The following is a 15,912-nucleotide window of genomic DNA, read 5'->3' on the forward strand; positions in this document are numbered from 1 at the left end:
TGAGCACCAGATCCTTGTCTGCAGCCTGGATGATAAACTACTTAATGCAGAGGACCCTTAAGGAGATAAAATGAGATAATATAACTCATCCTGCCACAGCACTCTGTCCAGATGGCACCTTATCACACCAGGCTGCCGCGATCTGTTCACACGAGTATCTCCTCATCTCCTGTTTCTCAGGCAACTGCTGTGATTTATTCACCTGGCAGTGGTAGGCATTCACCAAGTTAAACAAAACTGACCCACAGGCCAGAGCTGGCCTACAGGTGGGTTTTATTTTGCCTGCAGAGTACGTAAAGGAGTTTTGATTTGTTGTTGAAATCAGGAGATTCATACACAGATCTGGACTCCCCAGTTTCTCTGGAAAATTTAAAAGATGGGGCTTCAGGGCCCATGTTCCTCCTGCTTGGAGACAATCTGCTAGCACTCAGGAGGGGCTGCTCCCTTTAAGACAGATACTCTCCACTCTGTCCGTCTCCATCACTCCTCCTCCTCTCACAACTGAATGGCTTCCACTTTACGCATTGATTCCACCTGCCTGGTCCCTGTAGGCAGCTGAGTTCGCAGCTCCTGCTGGTGGTTTGGGCAATAATGGAAGCAAAGGTCTCCACCTGCCCCACCAAAGAAAGTTTCGATACATGCTTGCTGAAAAGGCAGCATCTGGGTCTTGCCAGGCAAAAAGAATGTACTATGCCTCTGGAGAGACGCCATCCCCACAGAGGTACTCTAGACAACCCAGCTGTTCCCTGGGTGGCCAACGGCAGTGATGTTTGGTTCATCTGGCTGCCATCAATTCTTCCTCTGGTCCACCCTCTCTGGTGACAGACAACAGGTGACGACGTGCCATTTGTTCAAGAAGAGAGGGAAAAGGTGTCACTGGCTTTATCGAGCCACCATCAGTCAGCAAGGAAAACACTTCTGGCCTTCACATGCAACTGTTCTAATCATTATCACCAGGAAACCGACCCAAACATCCAAGGACAAAAGGAAAGAAAGGGGTGGCGGAGGCGGCAAGGAGCGCGTCACTCCAGGCTGAGGCTTGTGGTGGGCACAAGGGGCACAACGCGGAGGGGCAGACCCAAGGGGCTTGGAAGGGCCTGAAGCTGGGGCTGTGGCAGGAGGCACGGGCGCAAGAAGGGCAGCTGCCACATTAAAGTAGCGAGCTGTGCGCAAGCCCAGGGAGTGAGGGCCTAAAGAAACAATTAACGGCTTGGGGCCCCTGCTTCAAGAAGGACAAGCCACTGCAGTAGTGAACAGCACTCATGTGGGGAGGACGCAGATGGACGGGCACCACCACCCACCCTGATGTTTAATGTGGGATGCAATTAACCCCTAGAAAGGGGACTCCGGAATAGAGGTTTTCAAACTAGATCCCCCTAATCCCCCAGGACAGCATTTTACAAAACTGATTCAACAGAGCTGCTCTGGTTATGGGGGACGGACAGGAGGCCCCAGCCCCACCCTAGCACTCCCCTTACAGGACTCCACAGCGCCAAGGAGCACAGTTCAAAGATCACTGAGCTTGAGTAAAAAGCACCTTTTCCTTTTACAAAGCAGAACAAGCCACCCCAAAAGAGAGTTCCTAAGAGGCTAAGTGTTCCTACAGAGATGAACAGTTCCACTTCCCATTGCCACTTTGTTAACTATTTATTGAATGAGGCAGTAATAGACAGAATGGAAAACGACACAGAATCCATGCTCTGCTACTGGGGTCTTGCTTTTCTTCTTCTTCTTCTTGGCAATTTCTCAAACTATTAGGAGGTTATTTCACCACAAAGGAACACGGACTTTAAAGCCCCTGGACAGTTTCACAACGACGATAAAAAATAATAATTAAAAAAATAACAAATTGTAGAACTAGGACTGTTTTATGTAAATCTCCCTCCCTCCCCCCATTACGTACAGAAAAAAACATACAAAGAACATTGGATAGTTTTATATAAAACAAGCAAATACAAGAATCTGAAACTTTTCTCAAAGGCTGAGCAAGACGTGAAGAATCTTTTAATGTCGCATTAAAAGAAAAAAAAACACATTAAATACACTATCACACACGGGGGGCCCGGGAGGAGGGAGGAAGAGTTGTCCCTGTACTCAAGGAGCAGAGATTTGGCCTGTCAAAAAGTCAGGTGAATTTAGCCGCTGGAGACTTGGGGCTTGCAGCTGAGAAATCACAGAATTTAGTCACAAAGAACACCCAGACCAATCAACACCTGTGAGAAGGAAGCTGTGCGGGCCCGGGCCCGGGCCCAGCAGGATGCACCTGGGAAAACTGCAGGGTTCCTTCTGAAACAGGGCCTGATCCAGGAGTGCAGGAAGCACCCTCAGCCCTCTCTCTCTAACGTCCCCCAGCGTGATGGCCAACCTTCCTCGCGCCAGGTGCCCCCGTCAGTTTCAGTCTCCTCTGTTAAGCTACAGAAAGTTACAGGAAAGGAATAAATTGCTCCCATTGGTGTAACCTGGTCTTTGAAGATTTTTCTCTCCCTCCTTCCTTTCCCCTTCCAACCCCTCCCACGCCCCCATTCTCTCCGCACCACGCACACACCCACAGCACACTGAACGCGCACGCACTCCTCAACCCTTAACACTTCTGTTACCTTCAGTTCATATACATGACCAATTCAGGACCGACCTTAAAACCAAAGCGACATGTTAATAATAGTCATGAGATCAAGAAGGTTTCCTGGGGAGGGGAGGAGATGGGAGGCTGAGGAAAACCCTCTCGTCCCTGACTGGGAGTTTTAAGGACATTCATTTGCCCGTGGCAAGGTCAGCACCTGGGCCGGCCCGAGGAGCGTCCCAGCTGCCAGACCACGAGGCCCCTGGACCTTGCAAGCACAGTTTCTGGACCTCACCCCATTCTGGAACATCCTTCCTCAGGCGAGTCCAGCAGGGAGAGTTCTGGGTGGCCACTGGGAGGCAGCTTTGGTGAAGGGCATGGTCACCTCTGCCTGAGTTTGTCAGTAGCTCAACGCATGACCCTGGTATGAACAAAAACCGGTGGCTGTGTCTGGCCACGTACCCAACACCCACTAAACTGGGTGAATTATTTTTTCCACAGCTCACCTTGATCTCATACAGATAATTCCATGCGGGTTTCATACATACATATATATATATATATATATATATATATATATACACACACACACACACACACACATACATACACACACATACATATACATATACACACACATACATACACACACACATATATATACTTTATCTATATATGTAAATGTGTATATCCATATGTACACATATACATATATTCACACTCACACATACACACACAGAAGTATACACACGTTTTCGCAGAAAGAAGTCCTTGCCACAATTTGGCTTTTTTTGGGACAGTGAAATTGACAATGCAGTATCTTGTTCCACCAATCCCAGAAAATCAAGTGGTGCTTTAAAAAAATGCAATTCCAAAATCCGCTGCCTTTCTTCCTTTTTAAAAAAAAGGTTAACAAAACTTTTCTTCCAAAGTCGAGAGACTTAATTCCATTTGATTGCACCTCTGCAAACGTGTAAAAAATTTTGAAGTAGACTAGAAAACGATGCCATGATATGGCTGCATGTCACTGTTCCAACGTCACCACCTCCACAGCCTGGCCGTCCATGGTGACTGCGCTGTCCGATATCCTGGTGGTCACAGGGGCCATGGCCACCTGCACCGGCCCATTGCCCTGGGCGAGGCTGGTTACCACAGTCTGGTACATGCTCACAGGGATCTGGACCAGTCCTGGGGAGACAAGGGGAGACCGTTGGTGGGGATTGGGTGCAGCTTCCCAGATGCTGGCTGGACAGGGCAATCAGCTCCAGCCCTCAGAGTATCACTGTCTGCAGCCTCAGGTAATTGCACACCCACTGTCCAGGCACACATACAACCCTTTTCTCACCCCATTTTAATTCTTTAAAACAGACTATCAGGAAAGAAAATTTGGAGAAATTGTAGAAACATGCCTCAGAACAGGGCCTCCCCAACTTGCCAAGAGATGACTCTGCCTGCCGGCCTACCTTCAACTTTAGGAAGCATATACAGGCCCATCAGGTGTGAATTCTCCTCTCAACAAGTCCATCTCTTCTGACTGCCTTCTTCTCCAGGAAAGGCCACCATTAATTTTCCTTGATATTCTGCTACACTGACTTGTCAACCCTCCGGCTGCCTATGCTCAAGTTCCTCTCAGCTTGAAAAAACTTCTCCCTCAATCCTATCCTGTCTTCTGGCCATTCTCCCTCTCCTCAGAGTCAGCTTATTTAAAAAAGAAAAAAAAAAAAAAAAAAAAAAAGCCTAGGTAATTAGTTTTCTGATATTAGACTTCATAGACCAGTAAAAGTTTTAAATACGTTCTGGGGTCAACTTAAAAAAAAAAAAGACCCCCAACTACCTCCTAATATCACTATTATTTTAGAAAGGAGGGTTTAACAGCAAGAAAGGAGGAAGCAAACAATTTCAGAAAAGGGCAGTCCTCCCTAAGAAAGGAAAGTTGATAATTTTATATAACATATTTAAAAAAAGAGTTCCAATTAAATAAGACAGAATAAATGCACATATAAAATTCCTCTTCCTTCTAAAATAAAAATTATAGTGAAGGAGGAAAAAAAGATATAAATGAGGGATGTCAACATATTTCTGGAAGATGCAAAGCAGACGTAAAGGGGTTCTGACTTATCAGAGAAGGGGGAGCTGCAACTCCTGTGTCCCAGAGAGCTCAGGACATGGAGGCTCAGCCACTGCAGAACGAGAGGAAGAAGCCAGAAACAGGCGTTAGCTGACAGCTTGTATTCAACTGACTGGACCAGTGGGTCCCACCAACCCCAACACCCAGACCTTTGTTGACAGGACATCTGAAGTTCACCCACCGTATTGAGAAACTGACCCGGGGAGGCTGCAGAGAAGACCTACGGTGACATCTGGTGGGTGGGGAGGGGAGGGGAGGGGGGTGTGGAGACAATGAAAAACCTGGCTTGCGGCCCTAATATTTACCACCCTGAGGCTTACAGGCCGCCCAGCTCTGCCCTGCACACCCCGACAATCAGTGTTTCAGTGTCTCACTCTTAGGGAACACAGAGGGAACAGAGACGATGTGGGGAGCAGAAAAAACAAAAACGAATGCCCCCAAACTCTAATATCTTCAGAGAGAGAAAAGGTTTGTATCATAAAAGTGGATAGCTTTATTAAAAAGGAATGAGAGAAAAATTCTTTAAAAATCAAATAGATGAAATCCATGCCACAGAAAGATCAGAAGGTAAAGTTAAGGAAATCTTCTAGAGAGTAGGAAAGATTAAAAGATGGAAAGTAGGAGATCTTAAGAGGTCCAATCTCTGATAAAAGAGAATTCCAGAGACTAGAAAAAACAGAAGGTAGGAAATTATCAGACACATAGTAAGTAAATTTCGAGAACTGAAAAATATGAGTTTCAGATTGAAAAGGCCCACTAGGTGCCCAGCAGGACAGATGAAAAAAAATCCAGACGCTAAGACACAGCTTTGCAAATTTCAGAACACCAGGGATAAAGCAAAGCTCCCAAAAGATTCAAGAAAAAAAAAAAAATCGTCATATACAAAGAACTGGAAATCATAATATTGTTGGACTTCTCAAAAGCAAGCCTGGAGGCTAGAAGATGATGGAGCAATGTTTTCAAATGTCTGAGAGAAAATGCTTTCAGCCTAGAATTCTCTCTCCAGACTATGAAGCGACACCCCGGTCAGTTAAGTATGGGGGCTCTAGAATAAACACGTCTGCAGACTGGTACGGGCTCTAAAAACTGGCCCGCCACGCACACTTTCTTTGGAAGCTCTGAAGGATGTGCCCTATAGAAACGAGAGAGAAAACTTAAGAAGTAAGTGGCCGTGGGGTCTAGGAGACAGAGACTCCACTGCAGGGAGCTTGGGGGCAGCAGGAGGGCCCAGGAAGGGGGCCGTGCAGCACGTCTGAGAGGACAGAGGGGAAGTGGCATGAGCTTGTGGGATAAAGTACCTCGAGGGGTCTTCCAGAATTGGGTAGAACCGGTGATTACTCCTTAAAAAGTAGAAGAAAAAAAAAGCAAGGATTAACCATACCCACTCGTCTTGGCAGTGAACAATTTTTACGTTTATAAAATTTTATGTTTCTAACAATATAAACATAGAAACTGAGTTATCAAAAATTGATAACAAATAACGCCTCAACTCAAGACTATTGTTTAGAGCAATAAAGATACATACCAGAAAAAAGAGCATGAAGTGTTGCCCTTGGGGTACAAATATTTTTTAAAAAAAGGCTTTTAGTCCTTTTTGTCATTTAAAACTATATATCACTTTGATGAAAATAAAAATTAATTTTAAAAAGGGATGTTTTAACAGAATATTTCCTAATACAAAAAAAAAATCAAACATAAAATAAAATGTTATTTTACAATGTCAAATTGTATCTAATCGTTTTCTGGGGGTAAGTGTTGCCAGTTTAGAAATAAGTATTCGATGATGCAACCTGAAATGGGGCCTAAGGTTCTGCTTTGTCGACATTTTTGGGAATCCAGGCTCACCCTGGTGTGTGTTAATGGAAATGCAAGGCATGGCCCACCATCCTCACACTTGAGATGCTGGGACCTAAAAGGAGGAAGGAGGAGGCCAGCTCACACTCGCAAGTGACGCTGGGAGGAAGCAGGCTGAGGGGCCACACATTGGCTTCAGAAGGCTGTCGGGTTCAATTTCTTTCATCTAGACCCTTGCAAATGACTCTTACATGTCTCTAATCAATTCCTCTTTCCGTTCACCCCTTCTTGCCACCTGTTATCTTTCTATAACTCGTCATTCCCCAACCTCAAATTTTCAAATCCCCTGATGTTAAAAAGGTTCCCAAAGCCCATAATAAAGTTCAAATGTTGGGTATGGTATTCAGAACCTCTTGTGATTTGTCCAGTCTCATTTCCCTTACTCCCTGTGCTCTGGGTATCACCCTGGACTTTCTCTGGGCCTTTGCTCAAGTTGTTCACTACCTAGAATTCCCTTACTGCCCACTCCTTCCCCTTTAAAACCCTCCTCTTGGAAGCCTATCCCAGCCCTAGTCAATACTGACAGCAGCCTCCTTGGGGTTCTCAATAAGCGCTCGACAGTGGGGTATAATCTGGCTTGGCCCAGTTAATGCATGTAGATAGGCCTTCCCATTAGACTGAAGGCTCCTTCAAGGCCAGGCTTGGCTCTGGTTCACGTTCTATTCCCCACAGTATGAGGTACAAGGTGTGCCAAACACTGGCATCAACATGGCCTCAAGGGCAGCAGGCCAAGGGACTCTATTGTTGGTCTCAACCAACGTGCAGCTGGGCTCTACTCCCCAGTGTCTAGACTCCAGGCATGGATGGGCCTGAGTGTATCTGAAGACCAAATTACCCCCTTCCATCACCCCAGTGTATCTTGATCATCTTCACTTTCATCCTCTCTTCTGGTCAAAACAGAAAAAGTTAGTGAAATAACCCAAAATGCCCTGTGGCAAAACCAGGACACCTCCAAAGAACCCACATGTTAGTAAACAGCAACCAAAACCAGAAGCAAAGATCAGTCTCATTCCACTGTTGTTGCTTCTGGGCTTGATTCCGTTCCAAAAGCTCCAAGCTTGGGGAACAAGTTACATACTTTACAAATACAGTGAATACTATGGGTGGGGAGCTTCTTCCTGACTATGAGCAACCGTCCTGGGTTAGTGATGGGGTGGAGAGAACCTTGAAGAACTGTGAGACTTAAATCTCTTCTACCCTGGTTTATGATGTGTTCGGGTTACCTAGGGTGCGGGTCCATGCCCAACACTGTTGTTAAAACACTTTTTAGTATCGTGGAAGATTTGCCTCAAAATAAAATGGAGAAAGGTTCAAATGCAAAAATACAAATTGGCTGACACTGCTATAACCAGAATGATCTTTTGAACACAAACTGATCTTGTTGCCCTCTTTTACAATTCTTCAGTGGTTTCCAATGGCCTGTGGGATGTAAAGTCCAGATCCCTTTGCAGGTATTTCAACCCTTCACATCAGCCCCTGTTGCTCAGTTCAGCCTGGTGATCCATGAATCCCCACCCACTGTACATTCCAGGCAGGTGAACTATTTGATTGAGGTTCTCTCCACACACACCTCCATAGTGTGCACACACTGTGACTTCTGCCTGGAATGACTGTCCCTGGCTTGTTCCTTGAATGGGCTTCTATTCTTCCTTCAATAGTCAGCTCCAATCTCTCCTCCTCTGTCTTAGCTCCTCTTTCCCCAAGGGCCCACAGCACTTTGCACTGGCCTCCGTGGAGGCAATGGTCATATTCTTTTTTTTTTTTTTTTTAATTATTTATTTATGGCTGTGTTGGGTCTTCGTTTCTGTGCTAGGGCTTTCTCTAGTTGCAGCAAGTGGGGGCCACTCTTCATCGCGGTGCACGGACCTCTCATTATCGCAGCCTCTCTTGTTGCGGAGCACAGGCTCCAGACGCGCAGGCTCAGTAACTGTGGCTCACGGGCTTAGTCGCTCCACGGCATGTGGGATCTTCCCAGACCAGGGCTCGAACCCGTGTCCCCTGCATTGGCAGGCAGATTCTCAACCACTGCGCCACCAGGGAAGCCCGGTCATATTCTTTATCACTGTTTGCATGTCTTATCTCCAAGGAGACTGTAAATTCCTTAAGGAAGAGATGGAGTCTCCATACTTGAGTCCCTAGCGATCAGCAGGTGCTCAGTAAATGTTTTCTACACTCATGAATGAAACCTGCCTTCTGAGATTTCACAGGTGTCCTCGCCTAGGGACTAAATGACTGAAGTGGGTGAGTCTTCAGGTGATCAGGCTGTTTCAGAATGGGAGCTCTCAGTCCAGAGAAAGCAATACAAAAACAACTACACTCAGAGCTCTTCCAAATAAAACCATTTTTAAAGATTTCATCTTCTGTACTTCACCTCACAGTCAGGGAAGGAGTAAATTTGACCTCTACAACTGGGTGATAAAATGACTCCCATACAAAGCTGTCTCGAGAGTGAGTAACTGGTGACAGCGACTACATATCTAAATAGCTTCTCGGAGGGAGAAATTCCATATACAGGGTCATTTCGTAACCTCGAATGCCTTGAAATCCCAAGTCCATTATTTTCTACATGCAGTTTCAGTCTACCTCTACCTTAAATAAGTGCATTACCATCCCATTGTGGGGATTTTAGAATCTCTGTCTCTCTCACACACACAGCCATTCTGACATGGGATTAGATTAAATCGACTCAGTGTCTCTGACCTAGCAGCCCTTATGTCTGTGGCAAGGGAAAGGGGGAGGGGGCTAGAGGCTTGGAAACCCAGCGTGCACTAAATCGGCCGGCTGCCCTTGGAAGAGAGATGATTAAATGCTGAGGTTCAGTAATCAGGCCAGGATTGTCCCTGCATCTGCTCAGCCTGCCCCTGATTAGCCCTAATCTAGAAGGCGTATGTTAATCTAAGCTTGTATTCTGGGTCATTTTGATTGATTAGGCAACAGGAAGCCCCTCCCATTCTACTTTAAGGACTTGAAGTTCTCCTTCAAGAGAACTTCCTAGTAATAAGACTAGCACAATCCTAGTAATAAGACTCTCCTGGCATTTGTACAGCACTTTTCAAAGCCCTCTCACACCCACTGCATATCACTAGATTTCTGCTAAGACTCTGGAGCAGTAGGCAGGGCAGGTATTCTTCCCTTTCACAAATGATAGGCAAGTTCCTTTGGCAGAACCATGGACTTATCATAAAGGCACGTACTTAACAAAATCCTGAAGATTTTAGTACCCCAATCTCTAGTACCTCTGTCTTTCAAAGCTATAAGAAACCTTAGAGTTCCTCAGTTTAGAAAATCTAATCCCCCTTTTCTTTAAATTCAAAAGTAAACAGATAAAAAGTTTACTTAAAACAAAACACGGACTGAGAGAGACTGAGTGACTTCTTTTCCCCTCAAGATGACCGAGTTTGTGGTAAAGTGAAGCATCTGGGAGCCTTTGCACACACTAGTAAGCCCTTACCATCAAACACTATGTCCAGCAGGGACCCAGAAGGGAAAGGACTATCTCCTTTGGGCTCACTGCTGCCTCTTCACTCAGGCTTCTTGGTAAGGTTTACAGAATTGGCCAAAATGGAAAGAGGCCAGAAGAGACTCAGGAACTTCAGGTCTCAGCACAAGGATTTCCTTGCCAAATAGCAGTCAGCCCCAAATCCTGGAGGAACTGCTGGCTCCAGGACCACATTTCCCTGTAAAAGAAAACGAGACCTGACCCTGCTCTGTTTTTCTACCAGCTGGGTATCATTCTTGAGCCCAAATGGTCAAGCACACTGCTCCCACTCTTCTCCCACCTCAACAAGTGGTGATTACATCCTTCCAGTTGCTCAGGCCAGAAACTTGGAAGTCAAGCCATCTTTGACTTCTCGTGCAATTCATCAGCAAATCCTGTCAACTCTCCTTTAAATATAAACCCAGAATTCAACCACGCCAACTGCCGCCACCCTGGACAAACTCCTATCCTCTTTTGCCTGGACTACATTTTAGCTTCCCCTGTGATCACCCTGCTTCGGCCCTGGCTCCACTGCACTCTGTTCTCCCCCCACAGAAGCCAGAGGGATCCTCTACAACTTCCACACGAGGTGATGGACATGGGGGCACATTCTGAAAATTCAGACATTTGCTTGGCCTTGTTTTCTGCAAAACAGGAGGTCATGAGGTTCTGTAGTGGTCTGTCTCTGATGGTGTCACCAGGGGAGGCTTTGTGGTAGACCATGGGCGCCAACGAGAGTAAAATAAAGGTTAGTGTCACAGCCTTGCACGCTCTGGATTTATCATTCATGAGCTGATCTACTCTATTCCTGACCCCTCGCGAGGTAATGAGTTTCATCACTTACCTACCATGTAATGGATCTCTCACGCGCGCGCGCGCGCACACACACACACACACATACACGTATGCGTATAATTGGAAGTTACTTAGGGGAATTAATTCATTTTTCCCAAGACTAACTTCTTTTAGTATTCTGAGATTTGATGAATAAATCTATACAGCACAGTTAGCTAAATCTTCTTGAAATATTGTTTGGCAATGGCCACCCCGCCACCTCTCCCCACCTTTTTGGCAGCTCTCTACTAAGGGAAAAATAAAGTCCAAATAGCTAATAGATGAGGGATTACACCAGCCTTTCCCATAAATACTCTACATTACCCCTTCATCACAACCATATCTGTCCTCTCAGCATACCCTAACCATCACATGTATTTACTCAGGCAGATCCCTCTGGCCTAGAATTATCCCTGCCAACCTAGGTCCTGTTCTTTCAACAATTTCCCTGTCTTTCAGGGGTTCCCCCAGACACAACAGCCCACTAGGTTCTCTCCTTCAGGGGATTTTACTGCCTCACCATTCATTTGGCACCAGATCTGTGCTAACCTGTTTCCAAATAATTAGTTTTTCTCTATACAAATCTGCTTACTTAGATTGTTGGCGGGACTATGTCTTTGAATACTGAGCAACCTGAACATAGTAGATGTTAATAATTGAATATGACAATTGATCATGTTCTTCATGATTTTCAGAAACTTGATTACATTCCCATTAGCCTTGGCCTCTGCAGCCTGAAGAGGCTTAAAGCCTTTTACTCTGCTCCAGAATGAGTAGGATTTTCTCCACAACATTATTAAGGTAGCACAGCCAAATGCTGTATGGTAGTTCAGGTGCATTTTATGTGAGGGTAAAATAGGAGGTTTTATTTCCATTAAAGGTTTCCTAGTCAGAAAAACCTACGTGTGAATCCTGGCTCCTTCACTTACTGGCTTGTGAGTCTCACTTTCCTCACAGGTAAGATGGTCACTACTAGTTTCACAGCGTTGTTGAGAATTAGATGTGCCGACAGATGTGCCGACATAGATAAAGTCTGGCACAGTGCCTGGCACACAGTAGGTGTACAATCAATGTCAGCTGCTTTCAAAGATGACTTTGAATAAGAGGTTTGATGAAGTCTGGCTAGGGTCACAGATGTTAGACTAAAGCTCTCAGGAAGCAGAAAGGAAAGCAGAGACAGCACAGATCTCCTTTCAGCAGCGATTTGCTCCTGCCAGGAAGCACATCATTCGCCAAAGGCCTTCAAAGATGTAAAGATTAGAGATAAAAACCATGAAATCAGGGCAGATGGGCTGGCAGGCAGCTTCCTTTCTGAATGCAGCTACGGTCAGAACAGGCACTGGAACTGCACCATGACATATATGAAATAGCTGCTGATTCAGTGCATCAGTAAACAAACAACCTAGGCTAAACCATTAATCAGTATTAAGAATGTTAAATATATGATCAGGGACAGTATGATATGATGTCATCATGCTGATAAACTTCTAAACCCAAAAACTAATAACACAGGCTAGAGCCCAGTAGAGCACAGAGCTGCAGGCCTAGTCAGGGTCACCCAGAACCACAGACTGCCCTCCCCCCACCCCACTCCATGACAAGATAGAGCAGGACAGACGGCCTGAGGAAGAATGGGCCTTTCATTTGCCCTCACAATCTGGGAAACCTTTGGGAATTGTTGTTTGCTGTAACTGAATCTTTCAGCCCAAAGGCCTTCCAAGTTGGTCATGGAAATATCTTTAGTTGGAAGAAAAATATTGATAGTTGTGAGAGAAAAACAGCTAAACAAATAAATTATCAAATAAACACAACAGTTGGTGGAAGCGCAATAATTCTTAAAGCCCAAAGGAAAAATTCACAATGTAATGCCTTCTGTGGTTTATGGACATGAAAGCGAACTCTATGTATCAATATTAGGAAAATGCTGGCTTAAATGGGGAACCAGAAGACTGTGACTGGAAGGGATCGGAATAAATAAGAAATGAAACCATGTATTGTATTACCTAAGTCACTTCTGCAGTTTTTAAAGAGCCATCGAGGGTATCTATAAGTGTTTTTAGGGATGACAGGCAGGATGGAAGTCCTTTAAAAAATCTTACATTCAGGTCTGGAAAGAAGTTTACGTCAGTGCCTGACATCTAAGGAAAGCCACTATTATATGAAGAAAAATAGGCATGGTGTGTTCTGGTATAGAAATGGGAGAATATGAAGGGAAATCAGGTAAAGAAGCTAGTGCAGTAGGCAGGTGGCAGGCAGATAAAGAGGCTGAGAATAACAAACATGGACCAGATGGAAAGAGGACAGACGAGGGAAAGAAAAGGAAGGTCATGAAAAGAATGTCGATATCAAATGAAAAGGAGCTCCAGGTAGCCCTCATAATAGTAAGACAAGGGGGAAACAGAAGAAGCATTTCTCTCCCAGTGGTTCTGTTTCTGTTATATTAGCTGCTTCTGGGACATTTAATCTTCCTTTTCCGTGTTTTTTAAGTCCGTGGCTTTTGAGGGCATTTGAGGGATTTATGGATTAAAATATGTATTACATCTGGCAAGTACTGAATATTCTCATGAAGCCAATAGCAGCCTCACAGGTGCCCTGGTGTAATAGGCACTTCTCAGCATCCAAAGTTTTCTCCCCTCTTGCTAGACAATCTCAAGGCTCTCTTGGAAAAACCACTTTCTGGAATAACTTCCATAGCAATGACTCTCTCTGTGTAGGACAGTGTCACTGTGTCCTTAGCCTTGATTTTGCAGACCACCAAGAAAATCCTCTTGCCTGTATCCCATAAGCCAAACGTTAAAAGTGAATTCATTTTTACTTTATTAGTGAATGTATTTCAAAACATATTTTGGAGATATAATTTCACAATTCCCTCTTGAAATTACTGAAGTGCCCAAGAACATTAACAAAATCAGGATTTTGTGCTTCAGAGTTCAGAATCATCATGGTTTATATCCTGGAGACTGAACTCCCAATGTGAGACTGAACAAGCTGACTCCAAGGCCTGTTGCCTGACCAAGAGGGCTTTAAACTGAAAATGGCAGGAGAGAAAAATGTTCAGCTAAAGCCTGTGGGACATGTATATGCTAGGGAGGACATCTGATCAGAGATGTACAGAGAAGGGCAGGAGCTATACAGTAAATTTCCAGAGATCACTGGGAAGGGAGGTAGGGAGAACACCCAAAGTCTCCAAAGTCTATGTTGTGGACAGGGTGTGAGCAATATGTGAAGAGCTGATATCTTTAAACAGGAAATGGAGCCCACATGACAGAAACCTCAGGAGAAAGCTACCAAGCTGTTTAAGAGTTTGCAATAGTCAGGTGTAGAAATGAATACGAGGGCCAATCAGGAGTTATCCAGAGTTAAGAATGGAGAGTTATTTATTTTTCTGTTATTATTTTTAATTTTTTTATTATGGAAAATTTCAAATAGGCACAAAAGGAGAGAGACGAGTGTAAGGACCCCCATCCCCAGCCCCATGTGCCCAGTATCCAGTCCTTGCCTCCTCTATCTGAACAGGTAAAGACGGAGGCAAAAGGCTTCCAAAGATGCTCTCCTGATTTTTCAACCCCTCACTTAGCCCAATCTGTAGAGCACCATTTAGAAAGCAAGCAAACAAACAAACATCACTAGAACTTTCTAAGAGCATGCGAAGGGCAGAATTAAATTTGCTTTAGGCAGTAGGACACCTGAAGACAGCATACTGGAAAGTGGAAATAAACAGTTATGGGGTTTGACGGTCACAAAGAAAGAAATCTATCTTATAAACTTCATTTTAATAGATTATTTATCCTGCCTTTCCTACCTGGACTGTATTTAGCATAACCAAATTGTTAATGGGAACAAGTTCTTTATAAAAGAATTCCAGCTAATAAAGGCAGAAGGAATACTAACACTAGAGAAATCACTATTTTGAAACTCTTGGTGAAATAATGGATCTACACAAAGTCATCAATGGTTACTAAAACCATTAGGTGATCAGGTGATGAAGAGTGTAGAATAGAGGAATCCCACCACCCAGGCAGGATGCAGCGCCTGGAAGGGTATAGCCTCTTAGTTACTCTTACCCTCTAGCCGCTTCCTTCCTTCTGCAAAGATGAACCCCCTGTGGCATTGTGTCAGCATCCACTCGCAATGGGCCATATGCCATACAGAGGCTTGACAAGAATACAGAACTTTTAAAAAGCACTGAGCAGGAAGGGCTGCCAGAAAGTGGTGTGGAGAGGCAGCTGCAGGAAGACTGCCTCCACCCACACCCTGGTGCCTGGGCCACAAAGGTGTCTCTGACATCCACCTGTGGAGGTTTACAAATCCTTCGGCAAACATGCCAGCACAATGAGTGCCGATGATGCACATGTGTCTAAAAGTAGACCTTATAGCCAGCTCTTAGCTGAGCCAAAGGCAGGAGAGGTCATTTCCTCCACACCACGCCGTTAAAATGGAACTTATGATGTGCTTTTCTTGTAGCAGACTTACTTTCTTTCTTCTTTTTTTTTAAACATCTTTATTGGAGTATCAGACTTACTTTCTAATTATGTCTTCTTTAAGCTAATATGAAAACTAATTTGTATTCCTTAAGAACACAGCAGCTGGCTGCGGGTGGAGGAGATGGTCCAGGCTTACCCTGGCTTGCTTAGAGAAACTGTCCAAGGATTTAAAATGTGTCATGAGTCATCTGCATACCAGATAATCTGTGTGTGGCAACTAAGAATTGACTATGTTTACATTTATAAAACCGACAGGCCATTTCTGTCTCATAGGGCTGCTTTGAGGATAAGCAACATTATATTGATATGATTTAAGTTCCTGAGAAAAGAGATACTGTCTAAATTTGGGGTAGTATTATTATTTCATATAGGTTTTCTCCCAGGAGTCAAATCAACCATGTAGTAGCTACTAGAGGCAGACAACTGGAAGAAACAAGCTTAAAGGTCCTGCCCTTGCTCCCCAGAGGAGCTGAAAATGGAAGATGCCACCAGCTCAGTGCTCCACCCCCAGGAGTGTTGTTCACGCCCCATGTCATGCATAAAATGAACAATCCATATACACGCTCTTGGCCCC

At 44.7% G+C, this 15,912-nt stretch overlaps 1 protein-coding gene across 12 annotated transcripts in view; it reads right to left on the reverse strand.

Moving 5' to 3' along the window:
* Positions 1–1,606: 1,606 nt before the first annotated feature.
* NRF1 (nuclear respiratory factor 1) overlaps positions 1,607–15,912 on the reverse strand; it is a 133,900-nt gene continuing 119,594 nt past the window's right edge. For 7 of the 12 annotated variants that reach the window (XM_057549770.1, XM_057549768.1, XM_057549775.1 and 4 more), the window contains 2 exons: positions 5,987–6,028; positions 1,607–3,748 (listed from right to left, as the gene is read on the reverse strand). In XM_057549770.1, coding sequence (XP_057405753.1) covers positions 3,585–3,748; positions 5,987–6,028 — 206 coding nt within the window. In that variant the 3' untranslated portion in view covers positions 1,607–3,584. Of the gene's footprint in view, positions 3,749–4,414; positions 4,741–5,986; positions 6,029–15,912 lie in introns of those variants that run through there. The other 5 variants (XM_057549769.1, XM_057549767.1, XM_057549777.1 and 2 more) reach the window with 4 other exon arrangements.

The sequence above is a fragment of the Balaenoptera acutorostrata genome, chromosome 7 (assembly GCF_949987535.1).
Source record: "Balaenoptera acutorostrata chromosome 7, mBalAcu1.1, whole genome shotgun sequence".
Lineage (NCBI taxonomy): Eukaryota > Metazoa > Chordata > Mammalia > Artiodactyla > Balaenopteridae > Balaenoptera > Balaenoptera acutorostrata.